The sequence below is a fragment of the Girardinichthys multiradiatus genome, chromosome 17 (genome assembly GCF_021462225.1).
Source record: "Girardinichthys multiradiatus isolate DD_20200921_A chromosome 17, DD_fGirMul_XY1, whole genome shotgun sequence".
Taxonomy (NCBI): domain Eukaryota; kingdom Metazoa; phylum Chordata; class Actinopteri; order Cyprinodontiformes; family Goodeidae; genus Girardinichthys; species Girardinichthys multiradiatus.
In genome coordinates, this window is record NC_061809.1 from 9,911,734 (window position 1) to 9,935,541 (window position 23,808).

At 39.2% G+C, this 23,808-nt stretch overlaps 1 protein-coding gene across 2 annotated transcripts in view; it reads left to right on the forward strand.

Moving 5' to 3' along the window:
* LOC124883071 (copine-8) overlaps nt 1–23,808 on the forward strand; it is a 127,897-nt gene that overhangs the window by 43,318 nt on the left and 60,771 nt on the right. For both annotated transcript variants that reach the window (XR_007042073.1, XM_047389952.1), the window contains exons 5-6: nt 8,529–8,568; nt 21,514–21,590. Coding sequence is in view for 1 of the 2 variants with exons in the window: in XM_047389952.1 (XP_047245908.1) it covers nt 8,529–8,568; nt 21,514–21,590 (117 nt within the window). In the remaining variant the exon portion in view is untranslated. The remainder of the gene's footprint in view (nt 1–8,528; nt 8,569–21,513; nt 21,591–23,808) is intronic.

Sequence of the window (23,808 nt, forward strand, 5' to 3'; positions counted from 1 at the left end):
GGCAACAGTGCTACCAACTGCGCCACCGTGCAGCCCATGCTGGAGATGGACATTGATAATATCTGTAACAAAAACAAAACAAAATGTGACAATGTAAATCTCCTGTGATTTATATTAATTTTTATATCTTATAAGCAAGGTTACATGCACATATTATTCAGAACACATGAGATCCTAACCAGCGATTCTGATCGGTCTACACCTCTGACCCTGCCCGGGCCTTCTAATAAAGAAATAAAAGATTAAATAAAAGATGGGTTTTATTTGGTGAAGCCTCCTTCTGGGTCAGCGAGTGATAGGGAAAACGGGGGGGGGGGGGGGTTTGAAGCGTTGTGCGCGTCCGCAGTTACACTCCAAGAGAGCGGTCAGTCCCATCCTTTGGTCTTCTTGACGAAAAGGAAAAAATAGGAGCTGACCATCAGCAGTCGACTAGGGGTGAAACACGATGGCAGTTCGTTCCTCGAACTCCGTGTTTTTAGTTACGTGTTAAACTCACGTCTTCGATCGGCAAAGTGAAATTTCTGGCCTTCCTAGTCCAGAAACCTCAGTTATGAATTGTTCATTGGCCAACGAGAGAGAGAAATAAATGAAGACTCCACGTGGGATCTCTTCTTCTCAGAAGACGCTCCAGTTGCGTGGTAACCTTGTCAAGATTGGGAGCTGAAAGCGGGGTTTTCAACATGGAGGCCTCCATATATAGCGCCCTGTGACGTCAGACTTGGGGCGTGTCATATCAGCCGCCATGTCCTGGATACAAAATGGCCGAAAGCAGCTGGAGGCCTGGTGTCTGTGCAAGTAGTCCAATATTCAGCAACAAGTGGTCCAGCATGACTTATCACTTTCTTTCAGCAATTGTTTTCCTTCCTATTTTTTCATAAAGGCCACATTTGTCTAGATTGTTTCACCTGATCTGCAGATCTGTGCAGCTCGTTCTTGCCTGACCTGTTGGTTTAAGTCAGGGTTTTGCAACCTGCATCTCCGGAGCCACATTTGTCTCTTTAAGCCCTTTACAGTGGCTCTTAAGAACTTTGGCCAAGCATCATATAGATCTGACAATAGATTTTAAATATAAGGGTAATAAAAATGCTTGTTTTATCAAATTTGACATGTTTTTTGTATTAATTATATCTGCACAAAATTTCAACAACAAAATGAAACTTACAGTATATATTTGTTTTACATTAGGCCACAAACGCGCCATCATTTTCCATTATTACAATTTGTTGCAGTCACAATTATGTGAAATTGTTTATATATAAACTTTAATGTCTGTCCTTGTTTAAAAAAGTTATAAGGTTCTTCAATTTAACCATAAGACAAAGCATGTAGGTTTTGTGATCCTAGACCAGGGGTTCCCAAAGTGGGAACCTCTGTCAAGTTCCATCAATTCTAACTAGCTTTCCTGTCCCTGTTGAAGAAAACATTCCCGCAGTACAAGGCTGGTTTCATCAAGTTTAACCATTTGTATGGTGTGTTCAGGGTAATGTGCAATGTTGGTTTTCCACCGCTTGTCATGTTTTGCTGGAAAGACTTGGCAAACTGCAAACAAGACTTCTTATGGCTTTCTCTCGCCAATAGCTTTTTTTCTTGCTAGTTAGCGATAGACACCGGATTTGCGGAGCCAAATCTAATTGTTTTCCTTTTGACAGCTTCTCCCAACTGAGCTGTGGATCTTTTCAGCTTCTCCCAATTTACCACGGGCCTCTTGGCTGCTTACATTTTGTTACATTGGATATTTTCAGGGTCAGGGGAAAAAGGGCTAAACACAAATAGGCAGATCTCTTTAGGTTTATTTTGTTAAAATTGGGAAAACTATGTTCCACTTTTTGGTATATCACATAAAATGCCAACTACATTGCAGTGTGTGGGTGTAACTTTTGGCTTGTAAATCCAAAAGTGAACTAATAGCTTTAAAAGGTCAGGGACCCTGACCTTTTTGCCCGGTCAACTGATTACTGCTTATCTTTGTATGAGGCAACCAAGAAAGCTGCATACCTGCAGAGTTGTTCTGCCCTGCAGTAATAGGCTCAGGGTTCCTTCAGGGGAGATGTTTTCTCCAACTGTCTACTTAGTGGGATAGACACTTAACTGTTTCTTCTCTCACATCACAACTGTAATGGCACACGTTCAACTGCACTGCCTGCCTCCATGTTCACAAAAGATCTTTAGGCAGCAGGTTTGCATGGCAGATAAAAGGCCATGTAAGCAGGACTTTCTTTTTACAGTGACTGTATTACAACATGTAAATGCTGATGCATATCTTCATGTTACAGATATTATCAATGTCCATCTCCATCATTTTCTTCTTTCAAAACAAGATCTGTTTGGGTGCATCAGGTGCATACGCAATAATCTCCCACTTCATTGGTCTTCCTTTGCAGACAGGAGTTTAGACATTTTAAGCCTTCTTGCAGTGTCTCTAGGTGATGCTATTTCTTGTTAATTACATGCAAATTTCAGTTGCTCTTTTAAAATGAAAAGATTAATTAGATTATCTATAACCCACAGAGGAACAGCAGTAGTTTAACCATGATCTGACAGATCACTACAGGGAGGAGCTGCTGGATCTGAGACAGGGAAAAAAAGGCTGTGAAAAAGCAGTTTGTGTGGGTGGAATTATGTTACTGAATCATATATGAGAAGCATATTTGTTTTTCAGAGTTGGAATGTTAAGAGTTTACCTGGATATTTCCAAGCCCAGTAAAGCCCAGGTGCAATGATTGGAAGGAGGCCAATAAACTCTTGAGAGCCATTTCCAATCATTACACCTGATTTACTAGCTAAACCTGCCCTCATATTTTACAGTTTTGGCACAGGTGCCCTGCTCCACGAATGCAGAGCCTCTACTTGGTATTTACAGCCAGCTCTGTCACGCTCACATGTGCAGGAGATGTGTCACCTGGTCACATGGTGGATAGACCCACTCCAAGACGAAACCAAAACTGATCTGTGCCTCTTGCGCGTGCTCTCCCACATGCAGCGCGACCGAATCCACAGTGTGGGTATTTGCATTCCAGTGTGTGCGCCACAGCAGGTACCCATAACAACCGGGGCTTTGGGGTATAGTGGCAGAGATATAGAAAAAGACTCGTGGACCTCGACGAGTCACCAGTCAGTCTATTTATTTCACACATAAAGAAGCACAACCTGCTAATTCTTGCATTGTTGTGCATGAAAAAGATATCACAAAGCTTTTTTATGTTTTCTAGAATGCAGCTTGATATTATCTTTTTTTTCACCTGAAATTTTAGAAGAATGACTTCAAAGACAGAATCTAAACCTGAAAATCCAGAGAACTGACTGTCTGTTAGCTCGATCCTTTCCAGTCTGGTTTCCTGCTCAGGTTAGTTAAGGTTCATTTAGACTCCACAGTCAAAACAAGTAATCCCATTGCCGTAATAAGGATTATTGAATTAATGTGTATTGGCTCTATGCTTGCTAATTAGCTTATCTGAACGCTGTCTGTTGTGTGGTTGTCTGAATGGAGTAGAGCATCTTCTAACCAAAAACAACACACTGGCTTTTTTTTTTTTCTTAGCTCTGAGAGTATTTCTCATTATAAGCATCATCCATGTGTTTTTCAAGCTTTTCCGTGACTCTCTTTTTCTCTCACAGCTTGTATGCACATGGGGCCTTGTTTTGTGTTGTTTTCATCAGCAACTGTACAAAGCTGGCACTGTCGGCCTGCGGAGGGTAGCGCTGTCTAAGATGATGGCAGGTGAAAGATTGCTACCTCCCAGAGGGCAATGACAGTGAAGCCTGTATAAAAACAAAACAAAATGTGACAATGTAAATCTCCTGTGATTTATATAAATTTTTATATCTTTGCTTGTTAAATACACACCTTGAAATAAAATAGATATATAGTGCCTTGAAATAGTATTGATATCCTTAAATTTCTTCCTGTTTTTTCATGTTAACACCAACTTCTTTTCTTTTTTATAGAAACAAAGTAGTGTGTGACCATCATTTGTATTCAGTCCCTCTTTGTCAATGCTTTGTAGACTTAAATTCCAACTGCAAGGCCTTTTGGGTATCTGTCTACCAGCTTTTCACATCCTGAGACTGACATTATTGCCCATTCTTTGCAAAACGGCTGAAACTCATTCGGATGGTACAGAAACCTATGTTTACATCAGCTTTCAAGTCTTACCAGAGATTCTCAATTGAATTTTGGTGTGGACTTTGACTGGTCCATTTTAACACATGGGAATGCACTTTAATCTATATCATTCCATTGTTGCTTTGGCTGTAAATGTAGGCTTGTTGTCCTGCTTGAGCGGGATCTACTCATTAGATCTTACCAGCTTCCCTTCTGCTGTTGAAGGAAAGCGTCCACACAGCATGATGCTGCCATCTTCATGCTTCACTATGACAATGGTGTTTTCTGTCATAGTTATTGTATGTTAGTGTCAGCTCTGGTGCAAGCAACAATTACAGACACGCTTGACAGTTTAAGTGATTTATTGAGAAAAACAAGGTAGAGAACTTCAGGGCTGGAAGAAGAAGGTAAGTATTAGCTGACGGTGAGGTCATGTTGAATGTGGAATCGAGTGACAGGTAGAAGGAGCAATTTACTGTTTGGTGATGAAGATGGAGGTCCGAGGAAGGTGATTAACTCTCAGAGTCTGATATTGACAGGTTGGTTGTGTTTGAGAGGTTGCGTTAGTAGAGCATTAGTTTGTCCTTATCCAGAGTGAGGCTGATGGAAGAGCCACATCAGACTGAGACTGGACAGACAGGAGAGCGATGGATTACCGAGCAGCAGCATAGCTAGGATCCAGGAAGACAGAGGAGCAACAAGGAGACTAGAAGCAGCGGTCCAAGGAAGGATCTTCTTGGAAGTCCTTGAGACGGAGGAACACTAGCCACAGAGGAACACCATGCGTCAAAGGTATGATCGGAGATGGAAATTCTTCGTGGAGAAGTCAGCAAGACCTGGCCTGATTACCGTGCTATGTGAGCAAACAATCTAGTGTCTCTCTCAGGGATCCATGCTCCTCCTAAGCACCTCCTGATTAGCTCAACACGCTGGAACTGCAGAGCCTGCCGGTCGCACCCTGCTGGAGAGATGAGAGAGGACAACACAGGAAACACAACACAAACCTGTACACAGCCCAGAGAGTGTAACATTTTCAGGAGGGTGTATACTATTTTCCACCACATATAGCCATGTGTTGCTGTGTCTCCTATATGACTTATCACTTTCTTTCAGCAATTGTTTTCCTTCCTATTCTTTCATAAAGGCCACATTTGTCTAGATTGTTTCACCTGATCTGCAGATCTGTGCAGCTCGTTCTTGCCTGACCTGTTGGTTTAAGTCAGGGTTTTGCAACCTGCATCTCCGGAGCCACATTTGTCTCTTTAAGCCCTTTACAGTGGCTCTTAAGAACTTTGGCCAAGCATCATATAGATCTGACGATAGATTTTAATTATAAGGGTAATAAAAATGCTTGTTTTATCAAATTTGACATGTTTTTTGTATTAATTATATCTGCACAAAATTCCAACAACAAATTGAAACTTACAGTATATATTTGTTTTACATTAGGCCACAAACGTGCCATCATTTTCCATTATTACAATTTGTTGCAGTCACAATTATGTAAAATTGTTTATATATAAACTTTAATGTCTCTCCTTATTTAAAAAAGTTATAAGGTTCTTCAATTTAACCATAAGACAAAGCATGTAGGTTTTGTGACCCTAGACCAGAGGTTCACAAAGTTGGGGTTTTGAAATGATTTTCAGAATCATCTTGATGTGACTGCTGAGCTATAGTCCTGGTGATCAAGATGGCGCTGGGTGTCATGGCATACTATCTCTCAGTTCTTAAATGCGTATCTATTGTGCTCATAGTGGTGTCCCTACTAGGGATAAAAACCTACTCCTTGTTGATATATGAGCGACAGATGCTTTTTAATATCATTACTGCTGATGCTCCCCTGAGTTGGACAGCAATCTGGAGGACTCCCACCGCCTTTGGTGTCGGTACTGGAGGAACTGCTGTGGCGTGATCCAGCTTGGAGGCCTTCAAAGCAGAAGCGCTGGAGGAGAGGTCATAGGTGTGGTGCGCACTCTGAGAAGCATTTGCGGGTTAGATCTTGGATGAGGCAGGTCCATACCATTAGGTATTCTGGCTGTTTTGGGCTTTTTCATGTCCTCAAACACATTAATGGTCACTGTGGTGTTGGGTTACGTGGGGATGAGGAGTAAACATGGACAAGTTGCAATTACTGCACATCCTATCTGCTACTATAGTTGGGCAGAGGGTTGAACTGGCTCTTTTAAATGCAAGGTCCTTATCAAACAAAACATATGTGCATCGGGTCTTTTTTGGTTTTCATATGCTGGATTTCATGTTCCTAAATGAGACATGTCTATGTGCTAATGAAATAACAGCTGGAACTTTGTCCCTCAGATACCAGTTTTTCAGCTCTCCTAGACTGTCTGGGTAGGGAGGCGGGGTAGCCTGTATCATCAAAGACAGCTATAAGTGCAAACAGATACAAAGTCCAAGAGTTTTCACTTCATTTTAGTCCTAACTCTTAATTTTGAGCTGCCCTGTGGTCTTACAATTACAAGACCTTTTTTTCTTTTTATGTTTTTTTATTTCTGAATATTCAGACTTATTGCTCATTACAAAAGGATTCTCATAGTGAAGGACTTTCATATTCACTTACAGTATGTTTTGTGGGCATAAACCCCTGGTTAGAGACTTATCATTCTGTAATTTTATTTGATATTTTATTTCCCCTGGCTTCTGAGGTTCTGAGGAAAACATTCCCCACCGGTCATTTAGTTATTTTAGCCGTGAAGCAGTGCTTCAAATTAACCTATGCCTACCTGAGGTTTTGAAATCCACTTTTATGCATGAATTATGTGTGGGCTCTCTGTGTTTAAAAATTTCAAAAATTCCCTTCTTATTGGACTCTTTGGCTCCTGCAAATATCTTGAAAAGCCTAAAAAGTACCCCATGCCCTGACTGTGGTCAGTATTAGGGCCTTATATTTTGTTTCTTTCAAATACTTAAAATACTTTAAAAAATTGACCACCAGAGTCTTCTCTGCTTGTTTTAAATCAGCTGTGGTAGTACCAATCTTGAAGAAGCCTGGAATAGATGTTGAGTCAGTTGCAAACTATAGACCAATTTCACAACTATTGTTTCTGTCTATGGTCTTTGAAAAAGTTGGTTCTAAGCAACTTATTGACCATCTATCAACAAACAACCACAGAAACAGCATTCGTCAAAATGGTTAATGATCGGTTGGTAAATCCAGAAAGATTCAGCTTTACTACTGCCATATCTTTGTGTTGCATTTGACACTGTGGACCGCTATATCTTATTGGGCACTTGAACACATTATCAGAGTTACGGGAAATGTACCGTAATCTCTCTGAGACCTGTGTTGTCTGGCAAGGGGTCCCTAAAGGGTCTGTGCTTGGCCCAATGCTATTTTTTCCTCTATCTGCTGCCTCTTGGTCCTCTTCTATTTTCTTTCAATGTAACCTTCCACTGCTATGCTGATGACTTGCAGATGTATGTGCCTTATAACGATTGGAAACTGCTGACTTGTCAAACATTTTAGCCTGTCAATCTGCATTGGGGTGTTTATCTGATAATTTCCTGCTTCTTAATGTCTACAAGACAGATTTGATGGTCACTGAACCTCAAAATCTTCACTATATGTCCCAAAACTTCACCTTGAAAATTGATCATTTCATCAAATGTAGGGACATGGTAAAGAACTTGGGTGTGTGGTTCGAACCAGTGCTCTCAAGTAAAAGAGGTAACTAGGAATGTCTTTTATCACCTTAGGAACATTGCTAAATTCAAGCAAGCTTTATCTTTTAAGAATGCGAGGTTCTTATCCATGCAATACACAGCCTGCATGGAGGGACTTGGTGGTTAAGCGAAAAAGAAGGTGATTCAGACACAAAAATAATGTACAGCACTTTGTGAAAGTATTCACATTTTTTGAGCTTTTTGGCATTTTGTCATAGCATAACCACCAGACTGCAATGTATTTTATGTCATGGGCCAGCACAAAGTATGGTATTATCTGTAAAGTGGGAGAATAGGATAAGTAGTTTGAAGTGTGGGATGCATTTATATACAACCTCCTTTATCTGGTGCTTCTAAATAATATCTAAGGCAACCAATTGCCTTAAGAAATCAGCAAATTAGTAAGTAGAGTATTGGGGGTGTAACTCTGGAGGAGCTGTAGAGTTCCACAGCTGATGTTGAAGAATTTGCAGACAGGAAAACTACTATGCATCTCAGCCTTTAATAGTTTGTTTTTGCCTCTTTCACATTAAAAAGCATTCTAAACTGTGAACACCAATTGGTCTGTTTAATGCCAGTTCAATGGTTGCAGAATACCCAGAGCATGTAGTGGGGTGTTCTCTGAAAAGCTGTTTGGTCTATTTATTTACCTTGCCTGTAATCTCCAGCATTCCCATCTGAGATCCTGCCACTCTGCATGTGTTAGGAATGCACTGACCCTCCTTTTCCTTTATTTCCACAGGTATGATGTGGATTCGAAGAGCGCCAACCTGCAGAAACATGTGAGTCCTTCTCTAATCTTCCTTTCTCAGTTTGTGTGTGTGTGTTCCTACCATCTGGACCATTTCAGCCACATAATAGTAATCTGGCCATTAATTATTGACTAAATTTGAACAGTCTCGGAGGAGGCTGTGGGTGATTTAGAAATTAAAATTGTCCACCCTGCTTTTTATCATTGAAGCCAGTGATTACAACAGCCGTAATTAGTAACAGCATGCTTGCAGGTAATAACAGCCATTACCCGCCTGCTGCTTCGAGAGTGTTCTAGTTCAAAGAAGAAGTGGAGGCAGCTAGGACGCTGATTTGTCATGTTTGTTTTTCATTAGGTGAGGAAAGTAGTGTCTATTTCATGGATAAATATTCTAGTTACCACACAACAAACAATATCAGTTTTGATTAGGCTTAAGGCTTGACTGGCCTGTCTCTAGTCTGGTCACGCTGTAGCATCTGACTTTGACTAGGCTGCTAAAAAATCTTCACTTCTTGATTTTTTTCCCACCACTGTAATCCTCCTTTTGGTTACTGTCTGGAAGAAAAATCCTAACCTTGGTATTGTGATTTCATAAAAGGTTGTGGATCTTTGTAGAGCGTGGAGGGCTGGGGGGCTAATAGGCTCAATATTTCTCTCAGTTGTGCCTCTTAGAACATAGAGATAGCCATATTTGGTTTGCCCTAAGGCAACACACCACAAAGCTCTCATCATTTCTTCCGTTTAAGTGTGCAGGCCCACCACGCTACCCACATAACACATGAGATGGATTCACAGGTGTGACTGCTGCCTGCTTTTAGAACGTGGTGTGGATTATTGGAAGAAACATAAAATAAAGATGATAGAAGGGAAGAGATCACAATCTAGCCTGCAGCCCTGCATTGTTTTTGTAGGAAAGTTAAATTGCTTTTATGATATCCTGTTTGAGAACCTATAAAAGCATTATAGAGCACGGACATTTAATCCTTCTCCTACACTCATACACTTGTGGTGAAGTCAACACATACAGTACACTCATGTTGAGCATACATTGTTATTAAAATGGGACTTTCAGTGTTTATATTATAGAGTTTTTTTTCCTGGCAGTAATGATCATACAGTAAACAACTTGAATTGGGTGCAGAAACTTGAATTTATTACTGATTTTCTTTATTAAAGTCTGAGATGAGATGTAAACACAGACCTACACCAATATTTAGTCTTGCAGAGAAACCTCTCACTTTTTGTATCTTTTGCCACTCATCAACAAGCTTCTGACTCAATCCTCGCTGGGTGTTTGAAGAAGCAGAGTTAAATGTTTTGTCTTTTAAACTTTCATATATAGTCCACATAGATTTATCAGGGTTGAGCTTAGAGCTTTGTGCCATTTTAGAATGCCTCCTTTATCCAAACCAAACCAAATTTTGTTGTGTATTTGGGATCATTGCACCCAGTTCTATGCAAGTTTCTACAATTTGACACAAACTCTCAAACGGAACGAAATTGGTTTGGATGTTCAGGAACAACCAAAGAAGCACCGCTAATCAAGCTTACCATGAATTGGAGGCTGCTGGACCACCAGTGTCGCTGGAAGAAACCCATCTTGAGTGGTGGGCAAGATATGGGGAGTGTGAGTGTACGACGTCCATTGTTGTTTGTCTTTACGTTGGGTGCGTGGGTGTGAGTGTTTTTATGTGTACGCATGAGCGTGGGAATGGGTTATTGTGACCGTGTGTGCCTGTTTTTTGTGTCAGATTAGGTCTTGGGCTGCTCCCTCTCCTCAATCAGTTTAGGCCCCCCATCAAATGTGGGGCGTATTTCCTCCTCGCCACACCACCTGCCAGTGATTGGTCTCTCTGCCCGCTGGTGTACTTGTGGTTCTCGGTGTCTGGGGTTGGGTGCTTTGGTGTGTGCCGGCTCACTTCTGGTGGCTGCTTACCGGGGCCTGGACCCCCGGGCTCTGTCGGGCCTCTGCTTGGGGAGTGATATGTCCCGGGGTCTCGGGTCTCTGGGTTTATGGCTGGATCAGCTTGGGCGTAGACGGTTGCCGGTGGGGCCTGTCGGCTCGTTGCTGCAGCTCCCTAGGGCTTCTGCACTGCGGCTGCTGGGTGGCTCCCCTGGGACATTCCCCTGCTCTTCTCTGGGGGACTTGCTGTGTCCTGGCAATGGTTCTCCTGGGGTTCCTGTGCTCTGGGCAGCCTTTAGATGTCTATGGCTTGGATCTCTTCTGTATCTGCCTGCTGTCAAGGTTTAAATTGCTAAGGACATTTACCAAATATTAGTGGTAGTATTAGTGATAGTAGTTACAATAAATTCAAACTCATTATCACACGATGATATAATAATAATAATAATAATAATAATGATAATAATAATAATATAAACTTTATTGATCCCACAATGGAAAAAATTGTCCTCTGCATTAACCCATCCCCTAGGGAGCAATGGGCTGCAATTGTGCCAGGAGCATTTAGGGGCTCATGGTCTTGCTAAGGGACCCAGAGTGGCAGGCTGTGGGATTTGAACCAGGGTACTTGTATGCATTCCGGGACACAAATGCCCTGCTCTCTAACCATTAGGCCACCAGTCCTTTTTTTTTTCTTTATCAACAATATAGACTTTCTTGATCTCACAATGGACAAATTGTCCTCTGCATTTTATTTGATATATATGGGTCACACTAAATCCTTCTGAAAGTAAAACTAAAAGCAGTTAATTTGACCTAAATGGCAACACAGAACTCTTGGTTTTAAATCCTTGTTTTTCTAACGTATAGCTAAAGTCAGCACTACATTAGAGCTGACTTCAATGAGGTTAAGGCAGTGCAGCTGGCAGCCCCTGGATTACAATGGACGTTAAGAGGTTGGCGAGTTCTACGAAAGCAGACTTTGCTCGGGGTCGTGGGTTTTAAGTGTGCAATCACTTGCCTTAAATGCAATATAATATTTAAGACTGTTTGCATAAAGAATTGCATGAAAATGAAAAGAGTTTTCATCACCTTAAACCCGGAGGATGCAGCTCTTAGTTTAACGTAATAGAGAAGAACCCTAGAACTCTTTCTTATTTTGTCAAGTTCCTCAGACTTTAATGTATTTTATTGGAATATTTATGGAATAGACCAACACAAAGTAGTGAATAATTGTGACAATACATGGCTGTCTGAAAAGTGATTCCCCCAAATAAAAAGCCATTGAAACCAATTACCGTCAGGAGTCACCCAATTAGTGAATGTATCTACCTGTGTGTAATGTATTCACAGCCAAGAGGCTTATGGTTACTCTGGAGGAGCTGCAGAGCTTCTCAGCTCAGGTGGGGAATCTCTTGTTAGGAGCACTATTAGTCATGCCTTCAATAAATCTGGCCTTTATAGAAGAGTGACAAGAAGAAAAGCCATTACTGACACAAATCTTTAAGATGTCCCATTTAAAGTTTGCGATTTAGGGGACACTGCAAACACGTGGAAGAAGGTGACCTTATTGCAAAACGCTATGTGTGAAGTAAATGTAACAGTGGGTCCAGACATATTTACCTTCCTCTTCACAACTGTGCACGTCTTTGTGTTGGGTTATCTCAGAAAATCTTAATAAATACATTAAAGTTTTTGGTTGTAATGTGACAAAATATGAAAAGCGTTTGAATAGTTTTGCACTGTCAGTACTTTCTCTTATTACTCACATTTAAAATAGAATAGAAACTTTCCTTCATCTGTTCAATTAGAATTTAGGCTTTTGTAAACCTTTTTTTTTATTCTTATAATCTTATTCGTTTCGTTGGTCCTATCCATTTTGCTATCTTCTCTGTCCTTTTTCCTTATTACCTCATATGAAGTAAGACATGCACATTGACTCGAAGGCAGCTTACCATCTTTGCAGCCAAGATGCAGATCCCAGAGGGAAAGCCAACACTGGACAAAAAGGATTGGAATCCGGGAAGATGCAACCCGTATTTTTTCAAAGATAAAGGACATATCCGAAGATATGCAAAATGCATATTTGAGGTATGCTAATTCCGGATAATTCAGGATAGGGACTACTTTGCATCCGGAGATATCCGGACTTCGGATACTTATGTCTGGAGTATACTGATAAAATCCAACACACGGATTTTCAGAGGATCCTCCCACGATCTTCTTGCATTTTAAACGGATTTTCCTAAGATCTCTCAACACGTATCCTGAAGTATACGCTAATATCCTGGGCCCGCATTTTCCTAAGATCCTATTAAGGATTTCTTTGTATATTGAATACATCTTTTGAAGATTTTCCATTATCCTTACATATCCTGAGCTTTTATTCTCAGAAGATCCCAAATTGGATTTTCTTGCATTTTTTCTGGATCTTGTGAAGATCTCGATACATATCCTACAGTGAACCCAAACCCTTAAACAATGGCATCTGGGATCTTCACATCCTACACATGACATTTGCAAGACGGTATTTATTCCTGTAACGCATCAGGTATTTCAAACTGAAATATCTAACTTTTTTTTTCACTACAAAAAAATTCTACATTTCGAGGGTAGAAAATTCCCAGTTGAAACAGATTTATATACACTTTTCTATAATTCTGCATATTTGGTATGGGCCCATGCACATACAGCTGAAAAAGTGTCATGATAGAGAAAATTTGGTTTATTGAAGTAGCCTACTGTTTATCACGAACCAACAACCACTGTGGAGTAGGCACATAAATTGTAATGCACAATGACTCAAAACACAGAGAACATTGAAATGGTTTTACTATATAAAACTCAAAATTTTCTTAAAAAGATTGCAAATAAAAAAATCAATACAGTTTTAACCTTTTGCAATACATTTGTTTAACACCAAAATGAAAAGAATTACAAACACCTGACAACCTGTCGTAAGCACTTAAAACGCTATACAAAAATGTTCCTTGAACAACACCCTGTTTTAAATATTACAGGTCCTTCTCAAAATATTAGCATATTGTGATAAAGTTCATTATTTTCCATAATGTAATAATGAAAATTTAACATTCATATATTTTAGATTCATTGCACACTAACTGAAATATTTCTGGTCTTTTATTGTCTTAATACGGATGATTTTGGCATACAGCTCATGAAAACCCAAAATTCCTATCTCACAAAATTAGCATATCATTAAAAGGGTCTCTAAACGAGCTATGAACCTAATCATCTGAATCAACGAGTTAACTCTAAACACCTGCAAAAGATTCCTGAGGCCTTTAAAACTCCCAGCCTGGTTCATCACTCAAAACCCCAATCATGGGTAAGACTGCCGACCTGACTGCTGTCCAGAAGGCCACTATTGACACCCTCAAGCAAGAGGGTAAGACACAGAAAGAAATTTCTGAACGAATAGGATGTTCCCAGAGTGCTGTATCAAGGCACCTCAGTGGGAAGTCTGTGGGAAGGAAAAAGTGTGGCAGAAAACGCTGCACAACGAGAAGAGGTGACCGGACCCTGAGGAAGATTGTGGAGAAGGGCCGATTCCAGACCTTGGGGGACCTGCGGAAGCAGTGGACTGAGTCTGGAGTAGAAACATCCAGAGCCACCGTGCACAGGCGTGTGCAGGAAATGGGCTATAGGTGCCGCATTCCCCAGGTCAAGCCACTTTTGAACCAGAAACAGCGGCAGAAGCGCCTGACCTGGGCTACAGAGAAGCAGCACTGGACTGTTGCTCAGTGGTCCAAAGTACTTTTTTCGGATTAAATCAAATTCTGCATGTCATTCGGAAATCAAGGTGCCATAGTCTGGAGGAAGACTGGGGAGAAGGAAATGCCAAAATGCCAGAAGTCCAGTGTCAAGTACCCACAGTCAGTGATGGTCTGGTTGCCGTGTCAGCTGCTGGTGTTGGTCCACTGTGTTTTATCAAGGGCAGGGTCAATGCAGCTAGCTATCAGGAGGTTTTGGAGCACTTCATGCTTCCATCTGCTGAAAAGCTTTATGGAGATGAAGATTTCATTTTTCAGCACGACCTGGCACCTGCTCACAGTGCCAAAACCACTGGTAAATGGTTTACTGACCATGGTATCACTGTGCTCAATTGGCCTGCCAACTCTCCTGACCTGAACCCCATAGAGAATCTGTGGGATATTGTGAAGAGAACGTTGAGAGACTCAAGACCCAACACTCTGGATGAGCTAAAGGCCGCTATCGAAGCATCCTGGGCCTCCATAAGACCTCAGCAGTGCCACAGGCTGATTGCCTCCATGCCACGCCGCATTGAAGCAGTCATTTCTGCCAAAGGATTCCCGACCAAGTATTGAGTGCATAACTGTACATGATTATTTGAAGGTTGACGTTTTATTTATTAAAAACACTTTTCTTTTATTGGTCGGATGAAATATGCTAATTTTGTGAGATAGGAATTTTGGGTTTTCATGAGCTGTATGCCAAAATCATCCGTATTAAGACAATAAAAGACCGGAAATATTTCAGTTAGTGTGCAATGAATCTAAAATATAGGAATGTTAAATTTTCATCATTACATTATGGAAAATAATGAACTTTATCACAATATGCTAATATTTTGAGAAGGACCTGTATAGTAGATCTTCAGCACTCAGCAACTTTCTGGCCACCTCCTTGCGTGTATTAAGTAGCTGAAAAATTACAAAAATGGAAGTCAAAATTGGTAATAAAAAAATGTGTATAAACACAAACAATGAAAGATTAAGTGGATGTATCGTCTTCTGAACTTTTTTACTTCACTACATTTTAGAATATTTATTTGTTTCTAAAGCCACCAGTGTTTGCATCAAAACACTGAGCTATCTGCATTCAAAAACTTACCCTCATATCTAAAAAGGCATGCAGAAAATGCTAAATTCTTAATATTAATTTTCACAATATCACTTTTCCTGTGTATATAAGCTTCTGGCATTAATTTCTTACCAATTAAGTGTTTACTGATTTTACAAATGTGGTCAAACAGACACAAATCTGTGTCGACACTAGCTCTGTAAAGTCTCATTTATTGGTCAGTACATAAAAAATAAATCATCATTTAAATTTTTTTATTATTCTACCAGAAGTTGTCTGTCACCTGTATAAAGAAAAAGTCTCAATTAAAATTAGAGTTAAAAAAAAACAAAAAAAAACAAATATAACAGTTGTGCTATTGTGTGGCACAATGGATTGGCATGTCTATAATACGCTCTTTTATTTTGACAAATTAAGGTCTAAATTATTTTCATAACACCAGGTGATAAAAGAGGAAAAGGCCAGGTCATGCTCATGGTTAGCATCTTGGAGAAGGGACAGAACAAGTGTCATCTGAGAATTATCTTGTCCAAAACTAGTGCTTAGGACAGTTATATCCTTACTCTGTGCCTCCTGTTAGTCAGGGCTTTAAGTCTTCTGTCTTGTTTGATCTTGTTCTCTTCAATCAGTCTGTGATCCCGCTTACAATGTTCATAGTAACGCCTGCATGCTCCTATAAAAAAAAAAAAAAAAAGGAAAAATGAGTAAAAAATAGCAATTCTGCATTTATAGGTGAAGCATTCTTTCTTGACCTTGATGCACTGTCCATTGAAATAAGAAACTTGAGATGGAGAAAGAGATAAACGCCAACTCTTCACAATTATCTGAGATGTAAATATTACAGTGGCACTCATGGGCCATGTCAGAGCTTACATCTGCTCACATCAGAAGAGAGAATGACCAGAGGCCTTGTGGGACCTGCAGGAGGGTGAGCGTGCACTGACACGAAACGGAGAGCGTTCAGGGGCATGTATTAGTGAGCAGATTTCATGAACTCATTTGACGCATTTGCTTGGCTAGAAGGACCAAGGAGTATGAACTTTGGATTCATTCAAACAAAAAAAAGTTTAGTGATAAACACATTTTGATGTCATTAAGGGATGATTGGATAGATTGTGTGTTTGCGTAGTATGAGGACATGGGAAAAAAGAACTGTAGATTGTATGCATACAGATGGAAAGACACATCATGATGATTGTCGTAAAGGCCTTAAGTATACAGAGAAAAGTACAGGACCAAGAATGGAACCTTGGGGCACACCAGAAGTCAGAGGGGCTGGTGAGGAGGAGACATCATAGATCAGGGTTAGTAAATGAATACAGTAAAAGTTACATTCATCTTTAACCTGGTATGATTATGAATCCTTTTTGGGCAAATGGTGAGAAACTTAAAACGCTTAATTCTCAAAGGAAATTACTGTTACAGTACTCTGGCACCATCTTGTGGGCAGAGTAAGAATTACACGCGTATTTCTAACGATCTGCATTGTGCTGTAATAATTAATAATAAAAATAATTCAAACTTTTATTAAAAAGTTAATAACTTCTGTCAATCATTACCATATTTTATACCTGATCTCTGGGCTAGGTCTGGAAGATAGCTGTAGAATTTGGTCAAAATCCGATCAGCCATCAATCGGCGGTGTGTTGCCCATTTTCATGCTTTAAATTGATGTGGTCAAACAAAGAGGAAACATGGTTTTGCAGCTTTTTTTGAGTTTGTTAATGAAGACAAGCAACTCAAGCAATATGCCAAAGACTGCAGGTAACCCTAACCCATACCGCGGTATTGAGACGCGCAACATAACTGCAGGGAAAATCTGACACCGGGACAGCCCTTATTGTCAATGTATTTTTTATTATATTTAAACAAAATAACAATGCAGGTGCTAAACTTACTGTGTATAATATCATGCTCAAACTCCTGCTGATATGGCATGTTGTGTGTAGAGGCAAACCTTTTGGCAAAACAAAACAAAGGCAATTAAAGAGAGAGGGAGTAGAACAATTTCACTACGCAAAAAAATTTTTAAAAACAGGTTCAATATCTAGGGTCCAAGATAAAAAGAATAATCATAATCAAAATTGACTCCATAATTTAAATCAAATGTATAATGCAAAGTACAAATAAACTGAACTTCTGAAGAATTTAAGCACCTGAGTAGGATGGCAGAGGCTGCAAAGTTGACTTGCTGTTGGACACAATATTTCAGAGGTCCAGAGTGAATGCATAATCAGCTAGACATTAGACAGCTGTTTTGGACAAACGGCTGATCACAGCTCAGTATTAGTCACTGGGACAGAAATGTGGATAGGGTTTTGAGTGATTAACAGCCAGGAGCTCCTTAAACAAGTAGCATGAAGTATAGTTCACTTTGGCAATTGTTTCAATTTCTTTCTTTCACTATCAGTTGAATAAGAATTAGAAAACATGCAGCCTTAGATGAAGGTGTACTTGATTGTCCACACTGGTTTATGTCCACTGCATTTGACCCATACTTTGATGCTATTGGGGGAACCTGTAAAGAGCTATATGGGCAAGCACCAACAATATACAGATAGATATTGAGCCAGGCTAATGGTCAGAATAACGTGCTGAGGGATTAATCTATTGTGGTTATTTTAGTGATGGGGAAACCAGAAGAAACCTACTCAAACAACGGAAACAATGCAAACTCCACAGAACCAGAGATCATTCTGTTACATAGCTGTAGTGCTAAACAGTGGGCCACCGATTAACTATGCAGCCTATTTCCAAACAAACTGTTTGTTACTTTCTCACCTTTCATTTCCTTTGTACTGCATGTCCTCCCCTAGAGCAGAATGCAGTCTTTTAATCTCTCACTGAAAAAGAGGGCAAATTGTAAGAATAGTCATGCATCGCAGTAAATAACAAAATTAAAACCTATTAAAGTACCCCATAAAACATTTCAGGATCACCACAACTGGATCATTACTAAAAATGTGGACTGTCCTAGATCCTAAAGCAGTAACATTCACCTGATATTGTTTTTATAGATAGGATAAAATCTATTAAACTGACATGTACACAAAAATATTGGTGTGTACTATAATACCAGTGATAATGTGATGCAACGATTGCGACTGCAATTGCACAGTGACAAACTATGTAGACTTACAGATGGAGTTTTTGTTTTAAATTGCATATTCTGAGCTCTTTCTGGTAGTGTTAGGACCTTCTCTTGCAGTGCATCAATCTTTTGACTGATTTCTTTTATTTTTACTCCGAGGTTGGACACTGCATCAAGTACTTTACATATTGATCTAGGAGGAAAAAAAAGATTGGGTTAGCCCAAGTAAATACTCTTTGAGTTGAAACAAGCAGACACACATTTACATATCCTACTAGTTTATTTATATAGAGCCGATTCACAACACATGTCATCTCAATAGGTTTTTACTTGATGGTCACTGTGATGAGGATTTTGAGGGTGGATTAGGATTAGGCTGATCCTGCCTGGTTTACAAAACCTGGATGTAATTATAATTATTTTTCCTTAACATCTCGTCGAGCTAAAATGGCTGAATTACAATAGCGGCATGTTCCGCTCGTCATATGTGGAAATATTTCAGCTCCTCAGATAGCAGCTTTGTGCAATTTTAAATGTGGGTACAACCACAGATATTCTCAAACTTTAAGAACAACCCAGAACACAGAAACGGGGGAAATGAGGGGATGTAGGGAAGAGGGGAAGATGCTGCTAGACGGTGAGAGACTCATTTGGGGCTGCATGCAGGTATTAGCCGGGTACTATTCAGCTATTAGCTAGGTGCCGAGAAAAACGCCTATCTGATTATGGCGGGAGGGAGGCACTGGTACTGTAAAACATGTACACAACCCGACATCAAGCCCCTAATTTAATCTAAAAGTGATAAAAACATGCTTACTTACGTCCATATTTCGTCTGATGTGAGACCGGTGTTGGTGGTGCTGCTACCAATGGCGCCTGCCCCGGGAGTAGTAATGCGTGACTTTGGAGTCTCATTCGGCATCCGTCTCACAGTGTCCACATCACTATGTTCGGAATCTGATAGAATATATCTCCGTTTATGTACTGACATTGTTTCTTTGCTCTTCTCAGTTTGCTCTAGCTAGTTTTGTCTTGTCGTTTGCAATTGCCCTGACTATCCTCTGCGCATGCGCGAACACAATCTGTTCCCGCTCTTGAAGTTGAAAAGAAAATGCCAGTACATTTGATTGGCTTGTAATCACGTCACCGCCATGGAGAAAAAATACTTTATCCACAGGGAAATATAGTCTGAATTATTGTGAGGCCGATAATATCCGTCTCCCTCTAGTGATCTCATAAGCTAATAGGACCTGTATTTTTCTTTTTTTTTCCACCACTAGTGACCTTTAAATTTCTTTATTTTTTTCAAAACTAGGCAAACAGGAAATGGGGTGGAGAAGGGAGGAAGACATATAGTATAGATCTCTGGGGTTAGGACTCGAACCCGGGACAGCTGTGACGAGGGCTGAACCGTCCGTATATGGGTCGCTCGCTGTATCGCTGCGTCATGCACCGCGCTCCTCTAACAATCGTTTCTGAGTACATGCTTTTCTGTAAATAACAATAAGCTTAAATACATGAGGCTCCACATTGCAAAGGAAAACTTTTAGAAAGGGTTTCATTTTATCAGTACACCATATTTACATAGTTTTTGTAAAAATGTATGTTATTTTTGGGTTTTCAAGCATGTAAATTCAGTATGTTATTAACTTTAGGTAAGCCATAATAACTATGTGAACCAGCGTCAGTTTGTCCCCAGCTTATAATTATTTCGGTTTCCAAGCTTAACGATTTATTAGGAAACGTGAACGTATTATTTTCTATTTTAAGGTCAATGAGTTCCATTATTGGTTGGTTTTGTGTATTCTCTGAATAAGTTCCATATACACCATTTTTTTTTTTTTATTCTCTGAAGGAATAGCAGTTATATCCGAATCTGTCATGGCGTCCCTTTTCCCCATTGACCTCGACCCCTGTGACAAGCTCTCTGTGGTAGCATTAGGAATTTGCAACTGTAAAAAGTATGGGTGTAGCAAAATGTTCAGCCTATTAGACTATATGATAAAATAAATTGAGTTCAAATGGTCGATAAAATCTTATCTCACAATGAGATGAGATTTTATCAATGTTTTTAAAGATTGCTCAATTTTATTGCCTTCAGATGTAGAGTAAAGGTTTGACAAACAGTGTTTTTAAAGGATTTCTAATGAGTTTAGACAATAAATAGCTTTTCTTTTAACTTTATCTTCCCAGTCAGTTCTGCTATTTGTTCTAATTGGCCATTATCTGCACACAGTCGGTTCTTTGATGGGCTCCATGCTGGTAGCTGCTGCGGTTGCTCGGTGGTCTGTTATTTTTCTTCATCATAGACAGATAAAAAGAATAAATAAATAACGCATTTTTTGATGTCTTTTTTTTTTCATCTTGTGGGAATTTTTCCTATGATGATCGATATCTGAAAAAGCAGGCATTGAGATGAGAAAAGATGCTACTGAATGGAGCAAATAAAATAATTATGTTGGTGTTACTCGAAACTGTTCTGATCTAAAATTAGATGCATTTTACAGTAATAATTGGGTTCACTTCTTGGTAAAAAAAGGGACAAAGATGGCAATTTCATTTTCTAAAAACATTTGATTTTATTAAGGCCACCGATGTGATTTTAGGACTCAAATGGACCTATTTTCTATATTTATGTTGGGTGCTGTACACCTGTATATATCCATAAATTAGAATATACCTGAAATCTCATACCTTATAACGTTACATTACACAGAGTGATACTGTTTTCTTTTTTTAGACATGCGATTTGTTTTCAGCAAAAAAGTGTTTTGTTATGGTCATGCTGACTTGACAGTTGTCCAGCAGACAAGTCATTCACATTCCTCAGTAAGCAGGGTAAGCCACAAAATATCCCTACACAACACCCAATGCTGTATCCAAGCATATGAACCAGAAATTGGGGTGGAAGGAAAACGTGTTGTAGAAAAAGATTCCTATGGACCAAGTATAGCTTTAGCCTCTGGAGGATTGTACACTAAGGTCCATTCAGGATTTTGACAAGAATCCCTTTTTGTATTAAATTACCGAAATAAAAATATAAAAAAAATTAAATATTATTTCTTATGACTTTTTGCCATCTGTGGTTACATGTATTATACATGTCAAGAAATTCACTCATCTCTTTAATTCCCCAGGACTTCTTGGGCCAGGCCTACTGCACCCTCGGAGAGGTGGTTGGATCGCTTGGCAGTCGCTTGGAAAAGCCTCTCGGGTGAGTAGATGTGCACACAGCTTTAGCAGGAAACGTTAACGCCAGTTATAATCTCACCAGAGGTGATTGATGGTTACTGTATACAACATCAAAGGTGTCCTAGAGCTGTCAGTCACATTTTCCCTAAGGGGGCTGCTAAGAAAAAACAAGACATTTCCTTTAGGATTTACTGTTTTTAAGCACTGCAGCTGATTCACAAACTTAATCTGACTCGTCGGTTCAAGAGGAAATCTTCAGCTAGAACTTTTTTCAAGCCTTAAGACCTCTTGACATTCTTCAGTTGTCATTTTTAGCCATGAAAGGTGGATCTAACTGACTGATTTATCATTTATCTCTGCTTTCATACTCTTTAGAGTTTAGGTGATCGCAGAATTTCTGTCTCCATTCGTTAAAGTATGTGATATAAATCCTACTTTGTTACTGTACAATACACTGAACAACATGGTGACTTGTTGAGAGCAGTGTATGCATGATTCAGTTATCAATGTGAGGAGTAAATGAGAGGAATAGTTTTATCAGGGAGCTACACATTCGTTAGATCCAGTTTGTACATCCCAGTTCCTTGAAGTACAGGCTGTACCGATGATGTACTATAATTGGACTTTTATCAGTGCGTTGTGTTCTTGACTGCTGTTTCTGGGGAAACTAAGATTAAAAAGTGCATTGCTACAGTAGCTGCTAATTAAAAACAGGCACTTGCACACATATGCTAGAAAAATCAAAGATTTATTTTCCTTTATACACAAAACTGAATCTTTATTATATGAGTTGCACTTATTTTGCATCCTTTTTTTTATCTGCAACCCGACATGCTGGTATCAGATTCTGATGCTCTTTCATTGTGTTGCCAGAAGACGTAAAAATGATCTATTTGTATATATATATATATATATATATATATATATATATATATATAAGCAATGTTTTTCAATTTGACACAGTTTTTCTTATGGCTAAACAGCATGGGATATCTAAAGAAATTACTAAATTTAAATGGTAATTAAAACAAACATTCAAAAAATGTGTCTATTAAATATCAATGCTGTTATATTCTGTAACTAAAGTGAATTAGGGTAAGCTAAACTCTACGGAATAGAACTGAATCAAATTGAAATTAATGGAATCGAGCTGTATTCTATGCGATTTGATTCTTATTAAAATAAATGTAATAGTTTCTAGTCAACTTGCGTGGAACTGGACTGAATCGGTCCACACTGAGTTAGAAAGCATTGTTAATGCCAATTAAATGTAAATATAATTGTAGTGAACAAAAATTGGATGAAATGTATGTCTAATTTAAATGTCTTGAAATGAATTGTGTTGAACTGGGTTGAATGCACTAACCTAGGATGAAGTGCACTTAATACAAATAGTTTTTTAAAATATAAAAAAAATAATGAAATCTTAGTTTTAAATATGACTGTAGTGGTTTAAATGGAATTTTATTTAAAATGATTACTAACTGATTAGAATGGATGCTTTGAGCTGAATAAATAGATCAATTTGGGTTAAAATGGGCGGGGACTAAATGTAATGGTTCTTATTTCAAATATGGGCATGTTTAGTAGAAGAGTTATTATTTTTTGGATGAACTGAACTGCCTCCACTGGATGGCAATAAAATATTTTACTACTTTTGAAGTGTTTGAACTTTTCACGCTGACACAGAAATACAATGACAACTACAACTGATGTTAAGTACAGTGATGAAATGATGTCCTCAGACAAACCTTCTGTTTATGCAACACACACAGTTGGCAAAAACACCCAACGATGGCAGGTTGTTTCAAGAAAAAATTTTCCTTGTGATGAATGACACAAACCAGTTATAACAGAGCAGGGTATTTTATGGAGTAAATTATAGCTTTAAACAAATGTACATCATAGTTAATCAGTTATAATCCCAAATGTTGACCAGTTACTTGTTTCTAGTCTATATTCTTTGGCATCAAGCCTAAAGATGGACTTTAATGTTACCTAAGCTACACATGCTAACCCGTTTATGCTAATCAGACAACACATAGCCTTTTTTGTAACATTTGACAAAGTTGGAGCATAAATGTAGAGTGATTGATGACTGTTCCTCTCTGCACACCTTCTCTTGATCAGACATGTGAAGCTCAAGCCTAAGGGGCCCCATCCGGCCCACGATCTAAATGTATCTGGCCAACTGGATTATTTCATATATCTGTTAATAATTTTCCACCACTATAGCGCTT